We start from the raw sequence: 24,749 nt of genomic DNA on the forward strand, positions 1-24,749 counted from the left end.
TCCTCCTACTCTCGGCACCGATCGACACCTTTTTCAAAGTAGTGCTGCTTTTCTTTAATTCCTTCAACAGTCCGCTACATTGATACCATTTCTCAACCTTCAACTCTGGTTAACCTCCAATTCCTTCAACAGTCAGCTACATTGATACCATTCTTAACCTTCAACTCTGGTTCACCTTAAATTCCTTCAATTCCTTCAACAGTCAGCTACATTGATACCATTTCTTAACCTTCAACTCTTATTAACCTTCAATTCCTTCAGCAGTCAGGTAAAAGTTAGGTTTCCATTTCCAATTATTCTTTTACTTCACTATTCAACTGATTTTAGCCTGAGATCTAGTTTTCTGAACACCTTTTACTAGATCCATCGACATTGACGCCGATCGACTCCATTTCTTAACCTTCAACTCTTGTAGTTTGCTGATTGATCGATAGTTCAAAGAAAGAAAAATAAGGTACCGGTAGTGTTGCTTTTCTTTTAGATCTGAGCTTTTATTATTCAAATTTGAGAAAAAACTGAACATCTTTACAAATTCTCATTCTTCTTTTTCACTCTGTTCCATTTCTTTTATTTAATTTGGATCTTCACTTTTAGTTTTTTAATTACTAGTATCTATGTTGTTTGATCGTCCAGGAAAATCAAAGAAACTGAAACATTCTTCTTTTTAATAGCTACAGGAAAATCAAAGAAACTGAAACCTTCTTCTTTTTAATAGCTACAGCATTCCTTAACAGGTAAGCTTTCAATTGAGTCCTAACATAACTAATCTTTTCCGAATTTATTTTTTTAATATTTAAAGGATTTTTTAAATATAAAATACTATTATTTTAAATAACTTTGAGTCCACCGACTTACTGCTATTGTAGAATAAGTTTTTTTAATAACCCTGAGCTTATTATCAAGAAATCAGAAACACGGTGGAAGAAGAGGGGCTGCCAGAGATAATTAATGGCGGATTCTTTTTTTATCCCCAACTTAACAGTTTAACTTAATTAATGACTGCTTTCTTTATGCTGCCTATTTGTTTGTTTGTTTTTTTTTTTTTTTTGAATAATGGTAATAATTATATTGTGGAGCTTTTTTTTCCATCGTGAAACTGTATTTTTTATTTTTCAAAATTATAAAACGAAAATTTTCAAGAATTAAATTTTTTTAAAATATCATTAACTCTTTGAATTTTTTATTTTGAGGCCGTTAACAGTCGTTTTGAGGCGTTGAGTGGCCATCCGTGTTAAAAATGTATAAAATTTAGTGACCATACCGTTAAAAATTAAAGTTCAATAGTCACAATATTAAAATAGGTAAAGTTCGGTGGCCATGGATGTAATTTACCCCATAATTTTGGGTAGTTTTATATTTTATATACATAAACAAACTAAGACAAAATTGAAAGACCTTCAAATGGATTGATGATTGAAATAGCTAAAATATATAAAAATATAAGGATTAAAAAATTGTTTACTTGGGATATATATTTACGGAAGAAAATCTACCGGACCTATTTGCCTATCCTCTAAGCAAAAGCTCAATAAACATTGAGTGGTTGATAAGTGCTCAATATATTAAACTCACTCCAATGGAAGAGAATTTAATAAAGGAGTATATTATTGAGTGGTTCATTATACTCCATTGGAGATGCTCTTACGTTTTGCATTCAATTTATAACACGTTATAATTTTCTTCCAATACTTGCTTCCAAATAGTCTTTTTTATTAGTTTGTTCGATTTCTCAATTTGAAGTTCGTCTGACACTTTTAGCTGGATCATTTTCCAATTAAAGCTTTCTCTATACAATAAGACTCAAATTCGAGATCTGCTTAAGTGACTCAAACCAACCTTAATTGGTCCCAAATAGACTTTTTCTTTATTACCCCTCTTTGTAATGAAGTATTACTTAAGGGATACATTATCAAAATAACTGTAAGGTTTTTGGGGAAGAGAATAGCTAATTTAGGCTTACGTACAATTTCGATCCATGCGTTTATCAAATGACATAATTAAAAGTTTCACTAAAAGAAATTGACACATCCCACCAATTAAGGTTGTTTGAGTGTTAAGGACTTCAAATCGTTTAAGTTAGATTTCGAGTTCAAATCTTAATGTACACATAAAGTTTTAATTAAAAGAGAATCCACATAAAGAATGTGTTGACGAGTCTTATACCAAAAAGTTAGACAAACTATATAAAAGAAACTATTCGTAACTAAATATTGGAAGAAAATTATGACATGTGTTATAAATTGAATGCAAGACGTGTAAGGGGATAGGGATAGGGAAATAAATTGAATGCAAGACCTGTAAGGGGATAGGGGTAGGGAAATAGGTCCAGTAGATTTTCTGAGGATGCTAAAAAAAGATTAAAACATCCTATTAACAGTGGGTAAATTACACCCATGGCCACTCGAACTATACTCATTTTTACATTATGGCCACTGAACTAAATTTCTTACCGGTATGGCCATCAAACTTTACACTTTATTACACCAGTGGCCACTGTTACCGTTGACCACCATTTTACCACCTTTGACTCCTCTTTTGACCGGATATCTCTCTTCTTCCCATTTCTCAATTATTTTATACCTATTATACCCTTATTAAACACCATCTCTATCTACAGTCATCTCCATCTCCATCTTCGTTGTACTTTCTGTAACTCTTGCACTGTGGTTTGAAAATCTCTTGCAAGCTTAGTATCTTCAATTTTCTTCTCGGCTGTTCAAATTAATCAGACGATAATTATAGCAAAAGCAAGAGTGTACCCGCGGTCAAGCTAAGTATGAACGTATAAAAAAGCCCTTCTTATTTGATTTGAATCGCCTAAGATCTGGGTCTTCTGCCAAGAGCTAGAATGCAAGAACTTAGCAATGTTAAGTGTGAAAACCTCACCGAATTACACATCAAGTTCCTTTACCCAAAAATTAGCACAATCTCAAAGTAATGTAGCAGCAGCCTCTTATATTGTTGTTCAAAGAAAATTCTAACATGAATTCTTCCTTTATGTTGATCTGGAAGATGCCGGCAGCGAACTGATTGCGAAGGGCTTCTGTGCATTGGAGAAGCAGAAAAAGGATGGCCTTTTCCCATTTTGCAGATCCTGGAAACTCATATAAGAATCCTTGCATCGCATGCAACTTTTTCCTATAAGAATCTTGTTCTTTTTTTATTTTTTGCTTCTCCTCCACATTCATTGTTCCGATAGTTTCACCAGACGCAATCTTCAATTGGACTAGAGAATAATTAATGGAGTCTAACATTACTGGGCCTGCTGAAGAAATCTGCAACTGATTGAAGCAATGGAGTTGTTGGTGATTGAAGAAAGAGAAAGAGTAGGAGAGGAGAAGAAAATATGGGTAAATTAGGTATTTTAGGTTTTAGAAACAGACAAATAAGGAGAGAACCGGTCAAAAAATAAGTCAAAGGTGGTAAAATGGTAGTCAACGGTAATAATGGCCACCGGTGTAATAAAGTCTAAAGTTCGATGGCTATACCGGGAAGAAATTTAGTTCAGTGGCCATAATGTGAAAATGAGTATAGTTCAGTGGCCATGGATGTAATTTACCCTATTAACAGTATTAATAGTTACATAAAAATTCACAATAAAAATATTATATAAAAGTATAAATGTTGTATTTTTATTTAAAGAGGAGAGAAAGAATAGATAAAAAAAATGATTCTAATATTTTAAATATAAAAATATATTTTTAATATTAGTGAGATTCATAAAAGTAAAATATTTAATTTAAAATTGTCATGTCATATTTTTTAATTGTTAACCTTACATAGTATATTTTAGTGCTAGGTTACAATTAAGTTCAAGTATTTTTATGCTGCAAAAAAAAGTTTGAAGTGGTTCAAAAAAAAAAAAAAAAAAAAAAGTTTGAAGTATTTTTATGTGTAATATCGTTATAGTTGAGCTACCATAGATATAATTATCCTTAATATTTTAAATGGACAGAGTTTACTGTTGACGATAGTAAAATTTAAGGATTATATAATGTATTTTAATACAAAACTAAGTAATGTAATAGATAAAATTTGAAAAGTGAAAACACTAGTAAAAACAAGTTAAGACTGAATTGAGTAGTAAGTGCATCAAGTTGGGGAAAAAACGTTCGTACCCTGTAGCCAGGATTTTTCTAGAGCTTCCTTACCCTAACTTGGGGTTTACAATTCCCTATTGCCTCTACCAGATTCATCTTCATCTCGCTGTTCAACGCTTGCTCTGTTACCCTAACCCCGGAAATCTGCAAAAAAAAGAAAAAACATCATCAACCCACCTAGTATTATTTCGACCACAGCAAAACGAGTGACGAATGGAGAATCTTGCCCACGACTGCCGTAACTCACGTTGGAAGAGGAGGAGGCTCCGATCATCATTCCGACACAAGACACAATCCCGTCCTACGACCTTCGGTGGAGCTGTGTAGGACGCTTCATCACAGAAAAACCGATTAACGCAGAAGGTATGAAGGTAACGTTATCCAAGTTGTGGAAACCTGCAGGGGGAGTGTCCATGCTAGACTTAGCAAGTAATAGGTTCTTATTCCAATTCCATCATATCTTTGATCTCAATGTCGTACTGAACGAAAGTCCCTGGTCATTCGATAATAAACTTCTAGTTCTGAAAAGAATTACAAGCCCTGATGACTTATACACAGTACAGTTGAATGACGTTGCGTTTTGGATTCAGTTACACGATTTTCCGGGACGAGCCTTATCAGAGAAGATTGTAGTTACATGTGGAAGTTATATCGTCACAGTGTTAAAGACAGACCCGGGAGACTATGGGGAAGCTTTTATTGGCTACCTTAGGGTGCAGGTCCTCATGGACGTGGGTAAGCCATTGAAAACGAGAATGAAACTGGGAACGTCGGTGTTGCAATGGGTATGGATAAACTTCAAATATGAACGACTTCCTCACTTTTGTTTCTTCTGTGGCATGCTAGGACATTTAGAACGTGATTGTATGGCATATAGAGCCTTAAACGACCCCGAACACCCAACTTTATATGGTGCCTTCCTCCGAGCAGCTCCCCTTCGATTCTCACAGAATACCTCTTTGTGGCTACGTATATCCCCTACTTTGATTCAGCAACCAAAAACTGTGCCAAATATCTAGAATATGGACTTGGTTCGACAACAGAATGTGGAGAGAGAAGACCGAGTTCTCCGTACAGAGAAGGAACTTCACCTGATAACTAATTTGAAGAGAAGAAGACGGACAGATTTAAAGGACGTGAGCCCAACATCAGAGGATAAAGTTGATGAAATAGAAATATCAGCAGGTCCTGCTGGACGGACCAGCTGGAAGCCATGAGTTGCTTAAGCTAGAACTGCCGAGGTGTGGGCAACCTCGAGACAGTCAGAGAGCTCAAAGAGCCCATTTAGTCCCACAGGCCCTCTATTATTTTCTTGATGGAAACAATGGTGGGTAATATTGCAATTTCAAATTTACAAAGTAGCCTTGATTATGATAGACACTTTGCAGTACTAAGTGTTCATGGTGGTGGAGGGGTAGCCATGATATGGAAGTAGGAGGTTACAGTGAGCCTGTTGAAGTATGGCATTAACTTAATCGATGTTAAGATTTCAACACTTGAGGTGGAGGATTGGCGGCTTACAGGGTTCTATGGGTTCCCGGAGAGAGGACGGAGAGCCTTATCATGGTAATGCCTCAAGGATCTATACCGTATATCGAATTTAGCCTGGTAGTGGTGGGAGATTTCAACGACATGCTTTTCGCATTTGAAAAAAGTGGAGGCAGACATCATCCCATTTAGCTCTTAAGGGGCTTTAATGAAACTCTCGACTATTGTGGCCTCTTCGAGATTTTGATGTGGGGATATCAGTTCACATGGTAGAGGAGACGACATGGGCAGTTAGTAATTAAGGAAAAATTGGATCCTGGCATGGCTAATCCTGCCTGGCAGAACAGTTTCGAGTGCACTAGTATCCTGAACATTACCACCACTCAATCCGATCACTCATCCATCTTCCTTCACAATAGCTCCTATCGACGATCGGTATCAACTCATTTTAGTTATGAAAATGCATGAAAATTGGAGGAAGGATACCGACAGACGATTGCGGAATATTGGGAGACATCGGGCAACCTTAATTTTGAAGAAAGAATTTCAGAATATCGACAAAATGTACATGGCTGGGCTCAACAGTATCGGAACAGGTTCCTGGTCAGACGTGATGGCTACAACAGCAATTAGAGACATTACGAGGGTCTGAGGCAGAAGGAGAATATAATCGGGTCAGCAAGGAGTTGGATAGAATCCGAAGGGAACAAGAATTGTACTGGAAGCAAAGATAAAAAATCCAGTGGCTTAGAGAAGGAGATTGCAACTCACGGTTCTTTCATGGTTCAGTGATGGAGGAATGACTTCGCCAGCCTTGTTAATACTTCAGGAGACCGAGTTCAGTGGGATACAGGCCTGACAGATCTGATCCAAAGTCATTTCAAGGCATTGTTTACGGCTCAAGGCAGTGAGGGCCTCGACTTTCTCGACAATATCAAGTCAGGGATATCAGGAACGCAATGACATTGGCTTGTCAGGGAGTACACCGCAGACGAAATCAAGCAAGCTATTTTTTCTATGCATCCCGACAAGTCCCCGGGCCCGGATGGTCTCAATCCGAGCTTTTTTCAGCACGATTGGCAGATTTTAGGGAATGATATCTCAAACTTCTGTATTTCATGTCTTAATTCAGGTACGTTCCCGGAAACACTAAATAGAACCAATCTTATGCTAATCCCAAAGAAAAACCCACCGGTTGAGGTATCTAATATCCGGCCAATAGCATTGTGCAATGTGCTTATAAAGATAATGACAAATGCGATTGATAATCGGTTGAAAAAGGTTCGAAATTCCATTATATCACCCTCACAGAGTGCTTTTGTCCCCAAACGATCTATTACCGATAATGTGATGATAGCATAGGAAGTGGGTCATGGACTTAAACTGGGGAAGGGAGGTCAAAAAGGCTATGCTACCCGAAAAGTGGATATGTCAAAAGCCTATGATAGGGTGGAGTGAGATTTTTTGCGAGCTATTATGATCCGTTTGAAGTTCCCAAGCCAGTTTGTGGAACTTATCATGAGATGTGTCTCCTATGTGGAATATCAAATAATTAACAGGAATACGGAATTCTCTCCATTTACACCATCAATGGGACTTCGGCAAGGGGATCTGCTTTCACCATACTTGTTTATTATGTGTACTGAAAGTCTGACGACATTGCTACAACAGGCAGAGGAAAGGGGCGAAATCCATGGATGTAGAATCTGTCGGGGTGCTACACTAGTTTCCCACCTATTCTTTACGGATGACATCTACTTTTTCTTCAAAGCCTCACTGGAGGAATGCAGAACGGTGAAAGGTGGATAGAAAATTAATTTCATTAAATCGAAGATCTCCTTGAGTTCCAAGGTCCTCCAAGATCGACAAGCTGCATTATCTAGCTTCTTACAGGTTCAGCGGGCTGACAGGCAAGACAATTACTTAGGGCTCCCGTCAGTGGTGGGTCGGAAGAGAACCTCAACATTTTGGTATGTCGTGGATAGACTGCAGAAGTGAATCAAAGGGTGGAATGGGCACCGACTTTCGCAGGGGAGTAAAGAGGTATTAATAAAAGTCATGGCTCAATCAACCCCCTCATATATTCTCTAGGTTTTCCTTCTCCCGAAATCTATCTGTAATAAAATGGAAACCCTTCTGAACTCCTATTGGTGGGGACGTGGGATTAAATGGAAAGCTTGGAAATATTTGTGTATTCGACGTGCTTGAGGAGGTATGAAATTCCGTCGTTTCCATGAATTCAACATTGCATTCCTAGGCAAGCAGGCGTGGAAGTTTATGATTGACCTGAAGGCCTTAATAAGCCAATTATTCAAAGCTCGCTACTTCCATAGCGTGGATTTCAGGGAGGCACCATTGGGAGCTAACCCAAGTGCAATCTGGGCTAGCATCTTTCAATCCCAACGGCAATGTGAGCCAAATTGACTTGAGTATCATGAACACATGGTTTATGAAAAGAACCTCCCACATAGTGACTTATCGGAGTGGCGGTAATGCGAGCCAAATTGACTTCTTCCTAATAAGGAGTGCTTGGAGAAAGAGTTATATTGATTGTAAGGTGATCCCTGGTGAGAGCACAACAACCCAACATAGAGTAGTGGTGCTTGATTTTCGAAGTAGGAGATTGATTACATCCAGATATTATCTATGGGACCAAAAGAGTAATTAACCAAACGACCGCGGATAAGGAGGATCTCTAAAGCAATGACGTATGAAGCAAGACTTAGAGATGGCGGATCTACAGATTCCTCAACATGCCACAGATGGTCAAACACCTTGGGAGATCCGCCGTCAAACCTCGATACGCCCATAGAACGGCAAAGCCGATTCCCAATGAAGAAACTAACGATAATAAAGACAAGTAATAACCCATTAATGAGCTAACGGTCATACTTGAATAAGATCAGTAACCGCCATTAATGAGGTATTAATGGAGACTTTCTAGTTATCAAGAGTTACAACTACACGAATATAAATAGCTTGCATCCCAAGCTATTGAGGTACACATTTTCCCAAAACCCTACTTTGTGCTTATAGTTTATTCTCAGATAAATTACTAACTTTGGCATCGGAGTGTCCCCCGCCGATCCCAATGGCTCCTCACAGGGAAGTGCTCCGATCGAAGATTTCACCACCAGTCATCAGAGATGTATAAGAAAACGAACACCACAAGTGGAGACGAAGATTAAGTGGTGGAAACTGCAAGGGGAGAATCAACAAAAATTTGTGGATGAGATGGCCACAAAAGATATTTGGACTTGTAATATGGATTTAGATATAGGTTCGATATGGACTAAGATGGAGTATAGTATAAGAGAAGTAGTGTTAAGCCCAAAATATACCTAAAATATCATCAATATTTATATCAGTTTTGCTATGAATTCGTGTTGTTTATATCTATTTAGCGTACTTTTATGTCCGAATATGTTTCTTTCATACAACGTACCTAAATATTTGGTAAAATCCAAATAAGAACGAAAAGAGGTCAGAAACGAAGGAAAAACCCTACAAAAGGAGTCAAAGACGACGAAAATCAAACGCATCGAAACGAAGACGAGGAACAAAGTCGGAGACGGAGAAAAATCTCCCATGTCGCGACCGAGATTCCCTATTCTCGGTCGCGACACGCATCGGCCAGCTCTTCCTCCTTTGCGTTCTGAACACTTAAAACTGCTTCCCCATTCTCGACTGAGAATTTCCATTCTCGGTAAATTCAGATTTTCAGGCAGAACGACTTACACATGTTCGTTTTCAAAGAAACGCGTCCGTTCGATTGGATAAGAACGTCTCCTTGCAGCAGACACGTCCCTTAAACTCGACTCTTCAAACTCTATAAATAAAGAGTTGATTTCAGAGTTGTAATAGATTGAAGAGAAGATTTTAGTACAGAATTTATGCAGGAATTCTGAGTCAAAACGATTCAGAGTTAGAAGTTTAATTTTGTAAAAACAATCTGATGTGCACACATTGTTTACCAATTAATTTCAAACACAGTAGCAATTAGATTTAGAATAAGATCAGTTCAATATTAGTTTACATTTTGGTAGTAGAAGTACCCGTCTCTATTCCGAAGATTCAGCGAGAAGATTAAGTAGCGGATTCGACCCACGAGCCTGACAAACTCTAACGAGGTTTGAGGAAAGGATTGACGACCCGGAACTCTCATGTCGTTTGAATGCTTCCATGCTTTTTATTCTCTGTAAACTTGTATCAAATTCATACTTCATTGTTCATGCAATTCAATAAATTTTTATGTAGCACTTCTGTAAATGATTGGAAGTGAGTTCTGGTGTTTTCATTAAAACGTAGTTAAATTCAAAATCATTACAAGGAAACTTTGTTGAACACTTAGGCAAATTCATTCTTTGAGAATTAATTTGGTTAAGGTAGCAATCTAACCCGACCGTAAGAGGGTTGTCTGCGGTTCAAAGCCCTTTAATTGAAGGAGTTTACGTTATTACATTTTTATAGTTTATACAAAGTTTAAAGTTGGCAGGGGAAGGCTTGCCCCTAGTACACCCTTGTGGTGGGACCCCTCCCCGGACCCTCGCTCAGCAGGGACGCGTAGTGCGACCGGGCCGCCTTTTTTTTTATACAAAGTTTAAAGTTGTTTTCTTTGCTTAATGCAAACGAACACAATAAATCTCTTATTTTAAACACTAACGTTTCTGTTTTGTGATTCATATTCAAAACAGAATTGATTTCTAACATTTTACATATTCTATCCTAATTCTTATTCAATCAATATAAAAAAACCAAATTCAATTAACGATCATCTATTTCTATAAACCTTAAGTCGTATTTAAACTACACTTAAATAAGTTTTCGTTAAAAAGCGTTCCCTGTGGGTTCGATATCTTTTTATTACTACAAGCGAAATCGTGCACTTGCGGAAATCGCTCAACAAGTAGCGAAGGAAGTTCTAGGGAAATCTAAAGGTAGCATGCCACCGGGTAAGGACACATCTTAATGGACAGAAGAAGTTCGACAAGCAATAAAGAGTAAGCGAGAATCCTATAAAATATTGGGGAAATGTAGGAGTGATGAGAACTACGAAAAGTACAAAGAGGCTAAAATGGAAGCAAAGAAGGTCATACGAGATGCTAGAGCAAGTGAATCGGGATCTGTATACAAAATTGGATACGAAGGAAGGGGAAAGAGACATATATAGAATTGCTCGGATGAGAGATAGGAATACGCGAGATATTGGAAAAGTTAAATGTGTGAAGGATGTGGACCAAAAAGTCCTAGTTGGAGACAAGGATATCAAGGAACGATGGAGGTCCTATTTTGATGACTTAGTTAATGGAGATCGCGGATAAGATGTTGGATATATAAGTATCTCTCACGATATGATAAATCGTGACTGCATGTGGAGAATTCAAAATGGTGAAGTCAAAATGGAATTAAATAAGATGAGATTGAAGAAAGCAGTAGGACCTGATGGCATCCCTATCGTGATTTGGAGATGTTTGGGAGAGAGAGGAATCGAATGGTTGAAGACGTTCTTCAACAAAATTTGGAGAGACAATAAGATGCCATCAGAATGGAGGAAAAATATCCCAATCCCTTTGTATAAAAACAAAGGCGATGTCCAAGATTGTGCCAACTATCGATCAATCAAATTAATGAGTCACACTATGAAACTTTGGGAGCGAGTGATCGAACAAAGGCTAAGGAGGACGGTGAAGATCTCGGAAAACCAGTTTGGCTTTATGCCGGGAAGATCAACTATGGAAGCTATCCATCTAATGAGACAATTAATGGAGCACTATCGAAATAAGAAGAAAGACTTGCATATGGTTTTCATTGACTTGGAGAAGGAATATGATAAGGTACCAAGGGAAATACTTTGGTGGGCCTTAATAAGGAAAGACATTTCGTGGAAATATATTGATATCATAAAGGACATGTATGAGAGAGCATGCACGAATGTACGTACCAGTGTTGGGAAGACTGAAGAGTTCCCTATTATGATTGGAGTGCATCAAAGTTCCGCACTTAGCCCATTTTTTTTTGCCATCGTTATGGATGAACTAACGAGTTCACTTCAAGATGGTATACCATGGTGCATGTTGTTTGGAGTGGAGAGGAAGGCGTGGAGAGGAAGTTGGAACTATGGAGACAAACTTTGGAATCTATAGGGTTTAAGTTGAGCCGAAGTAAGACAGAATATTTGGAGTGTAAGTTTAGCGGCGATAGGAGTAGGGAGGCAGGGACAATCACCTTAGATGGAAGAGTTGTCCAGGCCTTGGATTGCTTCCAGTATTTAGGGTCTATTATCCAAACGGATGGAGAAGTAGATGGAGATGTTGCTCATAGGATTAAATCTGGTTGGTCGAAGTGGAAGAGTGCTACGGGTTTCCTTTGTGACCTCGGCATGCCTAATAGATTGAAGGGAAAATTCTACCGTACAACAATCAGACTAGCATTGTTATATGGTACGAAGTGTTGGGCAGTGAAACACTGTCACATTCATAAGATGTCAGTGGCGGAGATGCGTATGTTGAGATGGATGTGTGGTCATACGAGAAAGGATCGGGTGAGTAATGAAATAATTAGGACAGAAGTAGGAGTTACATCTATTGAGAATAAAATGAGGGAAAACGGACTAAGGTAGTTTGGCCATGTAAGACGAAGAGCGCTTGATGCGCCGGTTAGGAGGACTCAATAGTGGCAAAGGGATGTAGTGGTGAGGGGTAGGGGAAGACCTAAGCAAACTTGAAAGAGGGTGATCGAGAGTGATATGAGTTTATTGGGGATTGAGGAAAATATGGTAGTGGATAGGACAGAGTGGATGGAGAGAATTTGTGTCGCTGACATGACTTGATTTCACGGTTTTATATGATGGTTCATGTTAGCCGACCCCGAATCATTTCGGAACTAAGGCTTTGTTGTTGTTGTTGTTGTTGTATATATAGTTAATTTCTCAGTTTCAAGTTAATTATTAGTTTCTAAAATATCAAAATCATTTCATATTTCATAGTCCATCGGTTTTGGTTAATTTACTTTTTGTTTGGTTAATTTACTTTTTGTTGGTTAATTCGAACTTCCTATAAATTCAGTTGCTAACTTTTCTTCCTCTTTTTTCATTTCAACATTGGAAAAACAGAAAATGGAAGTGACAGCTCCATTTGCGAATGCTGCCGCCACTAAAGTTAGCAATGAAGCAATTGATTCGGTGTGGCGTCAAATTGGATACATATGGAACTACAAAAGCAACATCGAAGACCTTGAGCATCAACTTGTAAAGCTGAAAGCTGAAAGACAGAGCATGCTAAACAGTATGGATGAGGCCAGAAGGAACGGGGAAGAAATTGAAGATACTGCAACCATCTGGTTGAAGAGTGCGGATGACGCAATTGAAGCAGCAGATGAGATCCTTAAAGGCAATGCCACTTCCAAAAAGACCTGCTTCATGGGTTGCTGTCCTAATTTGAAGGCCCGTCACCAATTTGGCAGAAAAGCAAAGAAGGAGACAGCAGGACTTGCAGAAATTCAACAAGAAAGAAATTTCATTCATAAAATCTCCCGTCCTCTGGATGTGCAGGCAGTGGAGCCTGTCAAAAGTTACGAGTCATTAGAATCAAGAATGAAAGTATTGAAGGAAATTGTAGAGGCCTTGAAGAATGATGATATTAATTTCATTGGGATATATGGTTTAGGAGGTGTGGGTAAAACTACGCTCGCGAAACAACAAGTCATTGCACAAGTCAAAGAAGAAGGGCTTTTCAAAGTGGTGGCTATAGCTAATGTGACCCATACTTTGGACCTGAGTAGAGTTCAACAAGAAATTGCAGATTGGTTAGGTTTCAAGTTTGACATTGACTCCATTGAAGTAAGGGCAGCAATGTTACGTTCACGGTTGAAACAAGAGAAAAAAGTTCTTATTGTTCTAGATGATATTTGGGAGAAGATGGAATTGGAGAAGATAGGAATACCTAATTTGGATGATCATAAAGGATGTAAAATATTAATGACGTCCAGGGATCTAAGTACGTTATTGGAGATGGGTGTGCAGAGACATTTTCTGCTTCAAGTTTTAGGAGAAGAAGAGACATGGCAATTATTTCAAAAGAAGGCTGGTAATTTTAAAAACTCAAAATTACAATCAATTGCAATTGCATTGGCAAGGAGATGTGCAGGTTTACCAGTTCTTATTGTGGCAGTTGCAACCTCATTGAGAGATAAGGAGTTGTATGAATGGAAGGATGCCTTGGAACACCTGCAAAAATTCGACCACAAGGGGATGGATGCACAGGTTTACTCAGCCCTGGAGTTGAGTTACAAGTTTTTGGGAGATGATGCCAAGTCCTTGTTAGTCTTTTGTGCACAACTATCAGGAATCATACACATTGGGGACTTGGTGAGATATGCAATGGGGTTGGGCTTATTTCATAACTGCACTACCATCAGCGTTCTAAGAAACAGACTACTTACTGTGGTCAATGACTTAAAAAGGTCATGTTTGTTACTGGAAGGCGACAACAATGAGATTGTTAAAATGCACGATGTTGTTCGCAGTTTTGTTAGAGTATGTGCATTCAAGCAACATCATGTCTTCACTGTAACTTCTCAAACTGAGCTGGAAGAAGGGCCAAAGTACACATTTGAACTATGCAATGCAATTTCATTGCCATATTGCAAAATCACTGATCTTCCTCAAGTATTAGAATGCCCAAAACTTGAGTCATTTATCTTCTACAATGACAATCCCTTGCTTAAGATCCCAGACAATTTTTTTAGCAGAACGAAAAAATTGAAACTTCTGGATTTATCTAATGTGAATTTGTCACCATTACCATCATCACTTGGCTTTCTTCGGAACCTTCAAACATTGTGCTTGGATCGTTGTGTTTTCGAAGATATAAGTGCAATCGGACAACTAAATAAGTTGCAAGTTCTCAGTTTAATGGGTTCCAACATAGTTCGGCTGCCAACAGAAATCAGGAACTTGACTCGTTTACAAATTCTGGATTTAAGTAGATGTCGAAGACTTGAAGTGATTCCACCAGGTATCTTAATTTGCTTGACCAAAATAGAAGAGTTGTGCATGTTGGGTTGCTTTGTTAAGTGGGAGGATGAAGATCATGCTAGCAAAAGAAATAATGTTAGTCTTTCTGAATTGAAGACTTTGTCTAAGCTAATCAATTTACAAATTCATATTATTGAAGCAAAGATCATTCCTGTTGATTTGTTCCATAGGAAGTTAGAAAGATTCAGAATTTTTATTGGGGATAGTTGGGATGTTTATGGTAACGATGATAGTTCCAAAATACTAAAACTCAAGCTCAATGTTGGCTTTGAATTGGAGAGGGTAAAAGTCTTATTGTTAGAAACCGAAGATCTGTATTTGGAAGATCTCAAGGGTGTGGAAAATGTGCTCCCCAAATTAGAAAGGAAAGGCTTTCCGGAATTGAAGCATCTGCAAATCCAAAACTGCCATGAGATACAATGTATTATAGACAGGACAAGAATGGGTGACATCATCAGTTTTCCAAGTCTTGAGTCGTTATATTTACTTAATTTGACCAAATTGGAAAAGATCTGGTATGGCCCATTTGCAACGAGCTCTTTTACCAGCTTAAAGAAGTTGAAGGTGGGGAAATGCAATGTATTGAAGAATTTGTTTTCATTCTCTATGTTTAAATTCCTTATCCAGCTACAAGAAATTAATGTGAGTGAATGTGAAATCCTGAAAGAGATTGTTGCTGTGAGTTATGAAGATGAAACAATCAAGCTGACTCAATTACACACTTTAACGCTAGAAGATCTACCCCAGCTTGATGGCTTTTACTCTCCAATTAATGAGGCTTCTGCAGAAATTTTATTGGTGGATGAATCTGAAATTTTTTTCGGCAAAAAGGTATGGTCCATCTTTTCTACTCCAATATTTACGTTATAAAATTTACTCTTGTTGATGAATGGTGACAGCTGGCAGTTCATGGGTTGTATTCTAATTCTTGTTGATGAATTGTGACAGTTGTCAAAGAAAAACAACTTTCATGAATTTAATAAATAAAAACAGCACAAGTTAGATTAAAATCATGTAATATGTTTATTAGTTTTTCCAATTTTTAAGTCAAGTTAGAGTAATAATTTTAATAGCTTTTGTAAATTGTATGGGCAAGACAAATTAAAAAGATATCATCAACAAACTATTGATTGGAGTATTTAGGAGCTCCTTACTCTTGAGTAAAGTCTTAGCTGTTGAGGATATTATATACTAATCTTATTTTTTCACATTAGACAATAACAAACTTTAATTCTATAAAAAAATGTGTTTGGCAGATTAAATTCCCCAATTTGGTAGAACTGAAATTGTCATCAATAAACGTGAAGAATATATGGCATAACCACAACTCAGAGTTTTGTTCATTTGGCAAATTGACAGCCTTTAGTGTTGAAGGCTGTGGAAATTTAGCATATGTGTTGACATCTTCAATGGTTAGGAGTCTTGCTCAGCTAAAGGAATTTGAGATATGTCATTGCAAATCCATAGAAGAAATTATAAGAATAGATGGAGACACTGAAGAGATGATATTTCCCAAATTGAACGGTTTAAAGATGAAGGGTCTTCCGAAATTTACAAACTTTTGCAGGGGCAACTTAATTCAGTGTCCCTCCATGGAAGTGTTATGGATAGAAAATTGTCCTCGTCTACAAACATTTGTCTCGACTAGTAACGAAGCTGGTCAACAACATGATTCCAGTACTACTCTTTTTGATGAAAAGGTCTCTTCTCTTTTACTCATTTATTTAATTACTTGGTCTGTCAAAAATCTTAAACACCAATACACATGCTTCCCATCTGTATATGTTATATTTATGTTTATTTTGTGGTTACTTTATGAACTTTTTGTATATATTCAAATTTATTTGATAAAATAACGAATGATGCAGGTTGATTTCCCTAACTTGTACCAACTGATAATTTTCGGAGTACAAAGGTTGAAGGTAATATGGGGTAATGAACTCAGTGAAGATTCCTTCCGCAAACTCAGAGGATTGATGGTAGGAAATGCAAAAGAAATGGTGAAAGTTTTCCCTCCCAAATTGGAATTCACAAGATTTCAGAATCTTGAGATGTTATCTATACATGGTTGTGATGTTCTAACAGAGGTGTTTGACATCCGATCTTTGATTGATGTAAAGATAGAAAGAGGTAGTATAGTAGTTTCTCAATTGAAAGAACTACAGGTACTTAATACTCCAAATTTAAAGCATGTATGGAACGAAGATCCCAAAGGAATTCTCGACTTTAACAATTTAAGCTTGCTGGATATTCGTGAATGCCCAAGTCTGAAAAGTGTGTTTCCAGCCTCCACAGCAAGAGGTCTTGTGCATCTAGAAAAGCTTCTTGTAGCAGATTCGGCAATCAAGGAAATCGTTGCAGGGGATGAGGAAGGAATAGAAGATGCATCTGCGTTTCAATTTCCTCAAATAAAAGAAATAATACTTAGAAGATTACCACAACTTGAAACATTCTACCCAGGAACTTATACCTCAGAGTGGCCTGCATTAAAAAGATTAGCTATCACGGGATGCAATAAGTTTCTCCTACGGACCATGTTCCATGAAATGGTATGCTATGCATTTTTTTTTATGAAAAGCAAGGGACAAGGATCAAATTTAACCCTAACCTGCAATTTTAGTCCTAACATATGAAGTGATACAAATTTAACCCCAACGTTTTTAAGCAAGATCAATTTTAGCCTTCTGCTATTGAAATCTTTTTGTTGGTTCTTTTAAATATTTTAGACAGCTTGACAAAAAAAAAATTGTGACTAACTTATATGTAACCGATTTAGTTTTTATAATTTAAAAATGAACACTAAAATATGATAAAAATTAATTTTGGATATAATAGTAAGAGTAAGAAAAAATATTATATATGGAAGGTTTTTTGGAGTTTTAAATAAAGCGGTTGGAGAAGTATTACTGTAGCAACTGTAAGAATAGAGTTTGGAGTAGGAAAATTGGAGTCATGGGTTGAAGTTGATCTTAGTGATTCCGTTTTTGCTCTTTTATGATCTCAAGGGCCAGTTTGGTTCACCTGTTTGTTATTTCCAAGCCACATAAAATGTAGTATTTAGTTAAGTTTATAGAACAATAACATTTAACGTTTTTTTTTATTGAAACCAACATCTTTTTGGAGCTTTTCACAAAAAGCAACAAAAATGAGTTTTTCGTGAACAACTGTTTGTATTTATTTTATATTAACAATTTTTTTTTCACAAAACACATTTTTCTTTTAATATTTATTTCTATTTCTATAATATTTGCCGAAACAATAAGGTTTTACTTCGTTCAATAAATAACTAGAGTTAGTTTTTATGTGATTAGTCTCAGATCATCCCAAACTTAGAAGAATTAGCTCTAAATTCCAAGGAAGTCAGAATGATACGTGAAGGCCAACTTCCAGTGGATTTGTTTCACAGTCTCAAAGTTGTTGAGTTCAATTTTTTGAATGAAGAGCCTGCATTTTTTCCATATGATCTTCTTCACATTTTCCACAATTTGGAAAAACTTTCTGTGGCATACAGTGAAATCAAAGAGTTGTTCCCACCTGGAGTAGTTGGAGATGACAAATGTCAAATGATTCTTACAAGAATGCATTCCTTGGACTTGGTCTATCTTCCCAATGTAAAGACCATATGGAACCAAGTCCTTCAAAAAACTCTTGAAAATCTTGATGTGACAGGATGTGATAAGTTAATCATTTTAGCACCATCCTCTGCTTCTTTCCAATGTCTAACATCCTTGGAAATAAAGGAGTGCAAAGGATTATTGAGCTTAGTGACATCTTCAACAGCAAAAAGTCTGATTCAGCTCCATAAATTGGAAGTAAGAAAATGCGATCAATTGAAAGTTATTATATCAGATGAGGGAGATGAAATAATGGATGAGATTAACTTCAACAAATTAGAAATTTTGGAACTTGACGGTCTTCCAAGCCTCACCAGTTTCTGCTCAGGAAATTACAGTTTCAGATTTCCTTCTTTGACAAATGTAGTTGTGAACCAATGCCCCAAGATGGAGTTCTTTTCTAATGGAATCTCAAGCACACCACTGTTAGCAAAAGTACAAAAGACAAAAGAAGAGCATGTAGGAGATTGGCTTGGCAATCTTAACTCGACTATATGTTTCTTGTACAAAAAGATGGTATGTTTTAGATTGACCATATTTCTATAATTGATAAAATGTTATGTTGTAAGTTGTAACTAAATGCAGTATTTTGAATTTTGAAGGTTGGATTCCGGGGGCTGCAGCATGTGAAACTCTCTGAGTTTTCAAACTTGAAAGACAGATGGCACAATGAACTTCCAGTAGAGATCTTCTGTGACTGCGATTTAGAATCACTGGTGATCGATGCGGTCGACTATTCCTCATATGCAATACCATCTAATTTACTTGCCTACTTGAACAAATTAGAGGAGCTGGAAGTAAGTAATTGTGAAGTACTGGAAGATGTTTTTGATGTACGAGGATTGAGTGCGGAACATGGAGACGCCGATCTTTTGTCTAAGCTAAATAAGTTTCACTTGATTAATGTGCCAAGGTTGAGAAACATATGGAATGAACATGATCAAGGAATATTGAACTTTAAACACCTTAAATCGCTTAAGGTTCATCATTGTAGCAATCTGAGGATTATATTCACTCCATCTATGACTCAAGGACTTGTTCAGCTGCAAAAGATGGAAGTAAAGTATTGTAATTCAGTAGAAGAAATCATCACAAAAGGATCAGCAAATGAAGTTACGAATAAAGTCATATTTCCGTTGCTCCGGTCCATTATCCTAGAGTCTTTGCCAGGCTTAATTAGTTTGAATGGTGGAAGCAAAATTCTGGAATGTCCATCTTTAGAAGAGATAGCCATAGTTGATTGTCCAACTACATTTACTTGTACATTTCTGAGAGAGCTACAATCGAATCCCGCTGATGGAATTACCGAGCCCAAGGTCAGTTACTAATTACTATTATGTTCTTTCTTCTCATATCATGGTAGAATTTATTTACTTGAATTTGAATTGAATATCATGATAGTCATTCTTTTAAGAAAACTCAAAATGATTTATTAGCCCCATTTTGTTTGGGTAGTAACGATGTAGGTTGACTAGAATTCATAAATTTTACTATATTAAGTTTAAATATAAAAAAAATAGACACTAACTTGTGATAATTTATATTTTAAATTTTATACAATCAAATTGAAGATTGTGATGAGGCTAATAGTATGTTTGGCATGACAAAAGATTGGAAGAGGAAGAAGTAAATGAGGTTGTAAGCAGATATTAACACTCTGTTATTTTTGATTTACCATGAAAATCCAAAATTACAATTCCATGGAATTACTTATACCTGAGCCTCATTGAATTTTGAAATGAATTCCATTCCACCTATTATTTTATTATATTCTTATCTTTTTATTCATTTATTTATTATATTTCTTCGTATTTTATGTTTAATTGTTTTTTATTGCTTTTCATCTTTATTCCCATTTTTCTCATAGAAACACTATTCATGCTATTCACTTTTATAAGTAAAGATAATTGTTGGAATTCATAGTCTTAAAACTATTTGTGCATACCGCAAGATTCGATGAATTGCCTTTCTATTACTGCTAAAATGGATTCACAACCTACGCATGAGAAGGTAATCAAGTTGATGATGCTTTTGGCTCGTCATGGTTTAGAGGCTAAAGGTCCACAATGGTGGAATTCCTTTCCCCAATTTGTAGTTCTTCTATTTATGATGCTTTTTCTGGTTTTAGCCAATTTAGATTTTGTTGAATTGCCTTTCAAGGTTGTATTCTTTATTATTTTGCATTTTTGCTTAATAATATTTGGACCTATCTTATTTTTTCATATTAGACAATAACAAAATCTAACTCTATAAAAAAATGTGTTTGGCAGATTCAATTCCCCAAATTGGTAGTACTGAAATCAATAAACATGGAGAAGATATGGCACAACCACAACTTAGAGTTTTGTTCATTTGACAAATTGACAGCCTTTAGTGTTGAAGGCTGTGGAAATTTAGCATATGTATTGACATCTTCTATGGTTAGGAGCCTTGCTCAGCTAAAGGAATTTCAGATATGTGATTGCGAATCCATAAAAGAAGTTATAAGGACAGAAGGAGACACTGAAGAGATGGTATTCCCCAAATTGAACTATTTAAAGTTGAAGGGTCTTCCAAAACTTGTAAAATTTTGCAGGGGAAACTTAATTCAGTATCCTTCCATGGAAGATCTATGGATAGAAAATTGTCCTTGTCTACGAACATTTGTCTCAACTAGTAATGAAGTTGGTCAACAACATGATTCCAGTACTACTCTTTTTGATGAAAAGGTCTCTTCTCTTTTAGTTATTTATTTAATTACTTGGTCTGTCAACACACATGCTTCCCATCTAAATATGAACTTTTTGTATAGATTCATATTTATTTGATGGAATTTGATAGAGAATAATGAATGATGCAGGTTGATTTCCCTAACTTGTACAAACTGATGATTTCCGGAGCACAAAGGTTGGAGGTAATATGGGGTAATGAACTTAGTGAAGATTCCTTCTGCAAACTCAGAGAATTGAGGGTAAAAAATGCAGAAGAAGTGGTGAAAGTTTTCCCACCCAATTTGGAATTCACAAGATTTCAGAATCTTGAGGGATTATATATATATGATTGTGATGTTCTAACAGAGGTGTTTGACATCCGAGCTTTGATTGATGTAAAGATAGAAAGAGGTGGTATAGCAGTTTCTCAATTGAAAGAACTAGAGGTATTTAATACCCCAAATTTAAAGCATGTATGGAACGAAGATCCCAAAGGAATTGTCGACTTTAACAATTTAAGCTTGCTGGATATTCGTGAATGCCCAAGTCTGAAAAGCGTATTTCCAGCATCCGTAGCAAGAGGTCTTGTGCATCTAGAAAAGCTTTACGTATTAGATTCGGCAATCAAGGAAATCGTTGCAGGGGATGAGGAAGGAATAGAAGATGCATCTGCGTTTCAATTTCCTCAAATGAAAGAATTAATACTTAGAAGATTACCAAAACTTAAAACATTCTACCCAGGAACATATACCTCAGAATGGCCAGCATTACAACAATTATGTATCACCCAATGCTATCGATTTCACCTACCGACTCTGGTATGCTATGTAAACTCTTTTTTATGAAAAGTAAGTTTATTTATATTTTCTTTGCTAAAACATAATCTCATCCAGGTTATAAATTAAATTATAGGTCCTTTAGTTTTGACAAAACTAACTATTTGGTCCATCCATCCATAAATTTTATATAAATAACAAATTTAGAACTACTGCCTGACCTTTTATCTTGGTGCATTTGCTTATCTAATTGCATGTTTACAGACTTTAAAATGAGTGGTTTCTATTGTTTAGTGATTTATGTAATACGTATTTATTTTCCCTCAATAAACTAGAGTTTGTTTTTATGTGATTAGTGCCAGATCATCCCGAACTTAGAAGAATTAGCTCTAAATGACAAGGAAGTCGGAATGATACGTGAAGGCCAACTTCCTGTGGATTTGTTTCAAAGTCTCAAAGGTGTTGAGTTTAATTTTTTCAATATAGAGTCTGCAGTTTTTCCATATGATCTTCTTCACATATTCCACAATTTGGAAAAACTTTATGTGGTATTCAGTAAAATCAAAGAGCTGTTCCCACCCGAAGGAGATGAGAAATGTGGAATGATTTTTTCAAGAATGCATTCATTGGAATTGCACTATCTTCCCAATCTAAAGACCATATGGAACAAAGTCCTTCAAACACTTGAAACTCTTTATGTGAAAGGATGTGATCAGTTAATCATTTTAGCACCATCCTCTGCTTCTTTCCAATGTCTAACATCCCTGGAAATAAAGGCGTGCAAAGGATTATTGAGCTTAGTGACATCTTCAACGGCAAAAAGTCTGATTCAGCTCGAGAAATTGAAAGTAAGCAAATGTGATCAAGTGAAAGTCATTATATCAGATGAGGGAGATGAAATAATGGATGAGATTAACTTCATCAATTTAGAAATTTTGGAACTCTATGGTCTGCCAAACCTCACCAGTTTCTGCTCAGGGAATCAAAGTTTCAGATTCCCTTCTTTGACAAATGTAGTTGTGAATCAATGCCCCGATATTGAGTTCTTTTCTAAGGGAGATTCTAGCACACCACTGTTGGAAAGAGTACAGGAGACAAGAGAAGATAATAGAGGAGAATGGCTCGGCAATCTTAACTCGACTATTCGTTTCCTGTACAACAAGATGGTATGTTTTAGATTCACCAAATTTACAATCTTAACTCGACTAATTGTTAATGTTAAAAGTGTAATTTCTAAGAAGTTTGTGGTTGCAGATTTTGAAGGCTCTCTAAGATTGGTTTTGTGATATTAATCAAATTTGTGCATTTGGAAAAATATATCTAATGAAGTTATTGCAATATCAATTCTTTGCAGATTGACGAAACGGGAACGGAACGGGAAACAGAAACAGAAACGGAAACTGACATCGATTCTGAAACGGAAATGGAATTTGAAGGAAACGAAAATGGAATCTAAAATGGAAACTGGGAAACTTATTTCTAATAGGTTGAAACTGAAGTGGAAATGCTAATGAAGAAGAGTTTCCGTGGAAAATAGGTCGAAGAACATTGAACTGGTATATCTTTTGGACATGCTCAAATTTGAATTTGTTTATAGTCTGGGACTGAAATTGCTTGTTTTATTCTTTCAATGGTTTAGTTTGTGTCCAATTGATGTGAAACTTTGTTTTCTTCCATGTTTGATTTGTTTGAAATTAGTAATTGGTGGGAGTAATCTGTATTTATTCAATGCTTCACATTCTCATGTGAATCATCAAAACTTATTTATGTTTGCTTTTTGCCTCAGATTTTGCTTCTTATGAGTGACTGAATTAATGTTTGGTTAGAACACTGGTGTAAATGTATATAGTTTGTCCCCTTTCATGTTCACAACTGTGATTGTGAACGTATTTTTGCACATAAAAGTTCCAAGACTTCAAATTAAGTGCAAAAACTTATTTTAGACTCTTATTCCAGTCTCACATCAATCGATTTTAAACATTATTTATTGAGATAAGGTATCAAAATAAGCCTATGGTTTTTAAGAAAGTATCAATTTAAACATCAATATAGACTTAACGTAGACCCGACAACAAAATGTCACACATCATTCATATTACTCTCTTAAGTTCTGATTTCTCTCTTCATTTATGTAGTAATATCACGTTCCGTTATCGAGGCCCAAATTGGTACCTTTTTTAAATATTAAGCCTATTGAAGGAAAATAGGCTAACGTATAGCAGCGGAAATATAAAAATTTTAACCTATTTCCATTAACCCCAAAATCCGTTAATCGTTATTTCATATAAAGAGGGATAAAAGAAATACCTTTCAGAAGTTCTATCTACCGTTGCAAACGAAATGCCCACAACTCTTACTTCGAGTTCCCGAGCACAAAACAAAACAATGGAAGATCAAGTTAGAATCAACCGTTTAAAACAACCAAAGTAGATTGTCTCTAATTAATCAACACAAGATCAAGGATAAAGAGAAAGAGATGAAAATCAATTGAACGGAAGGAAGCGGTGGAAAATCTCGTCCTCGAGCTAGGGGTCGAAATTCTCTCTCTTGCTTTAGGGTAGGAATTCGAAATTCTCTAGGGGAGGATTTCGAAAATCCCTTAGGGGGTATTTATAATCTTTCTTGTATCCAATCCTTAGTTAGATAGAATTAGGTTATTGAAATAAGAATTTAATTCAGAATAGAATTCTTAATTATTATCTATTAATATATCTAAATATAAAAGATAATAATAATAACCTTATTGGATAATAATAGGAGTAATATAATCTAATTAAAACTCCTAACTTATTTATCCTTTAATTAATTTAATTCATAATCCTAATCTAATTAGGATTTGATAAAATCAAATTAATCATTTATGTATTTAACATACATAAAATCGCCCCCCCCCCCTTAGTAATGGGCCTTATTGGGCTTAGTTGGGCTTCCGTCAATTAATTAGCATCTGTCTCTCTTTTGGGTTCCAAGTCTTATGTGTGACCCATTAGGTTCTTATTGCTTCTAGCCGTATGCAACTTATTAAATTAATTTTTAAAGAATTATAT

At 36.2% G+C, this 24,749-nt stretch overlaps 1 protein-coding gene across 3 annotated transcripts; it reads left to right on the forward strand.

Annotated features, from left to right (window-relative positions):
* On the forward strand, positions 1-23,403 carry LOC136209004 (uncharacterized). Of its 3 annotated transcripts, none has more exons than XM_066000338.1 (12): positions 1-268; positions 362-454; positions 634-734; positions 12,700-15,453; positions 15,879-16,322; positions 16,491-17,171; positions 17,934-18,752; positions 18,839-19,552; positions 20,507-20,944; positions 21,076-21,744; positions 22,059-22,868; positions 23,057-23,403. In XM_066000338.1, exons 4-12 carry the CDS (start codon positions 12,703-12,705, stop codon positions 23,156-23,158), a joined length of 7,428 nt encoding a protein of 2,475 aa, XP_065856410.1. In that variant the 5' UTR covers positions 1-268; positions 362-454; positions 634-734; positions 12,700-12,702; the 3' UTR covers positions 23,159-23,403. The 3 variants fall into 3 exon arrangements, with proteins under 3 accessions (XP_065856410.1, XP_065856409.1, XP_065856411.1); XM_066000337.1 differs by having other exon boundaries at positions 672-734; XM_066000339.1 differs by lacking the exon at positions 15,879-16,322 and having other exon boundaries at positions 672-734.
* Positions 23,404-24,749: the final 1,346 nt, after the last annotated feature.

Source organism: Euphorbia lathyris, chromosome 10 (assembly GCF_963576675.1).
Source record: "Euphorbia lathyris chromosome 10, ddEupLath1.1, whole genome shotgun sequence".
NCBI lineage: Eukaryota > Viridiplantae > Streptophyta > Magnoliopsida > Malpighiales > Euphorbiaceae > Euphorbia > Euphorbia lathyris.

Excerpts from the sequence above, each read along its gene's own strand:
- LOC136209004 (XM_066000338.1), top strand. The coding sequence starts at position 12,703 with ATGGAAGTGACAGCTCCATTTGCGAATGCTGCCGCCACTAAAGTTAGC. Across the intron at positions 15,454-15,878 it reads AAATTTTTTTCGGCAAAAAG|ATTAAATTCCCCAATTTGGT; the intron begins GTATGGTCCATC and ends TGTGTTTGGCAG. Across the intron at positions 17,172-17,933 it reads GGACCATGTTCCATGAAATG|TCTCAGATCATCCCAAACTT; the intron begins GTATGCTATGCA and ends TTATGTGATTAG.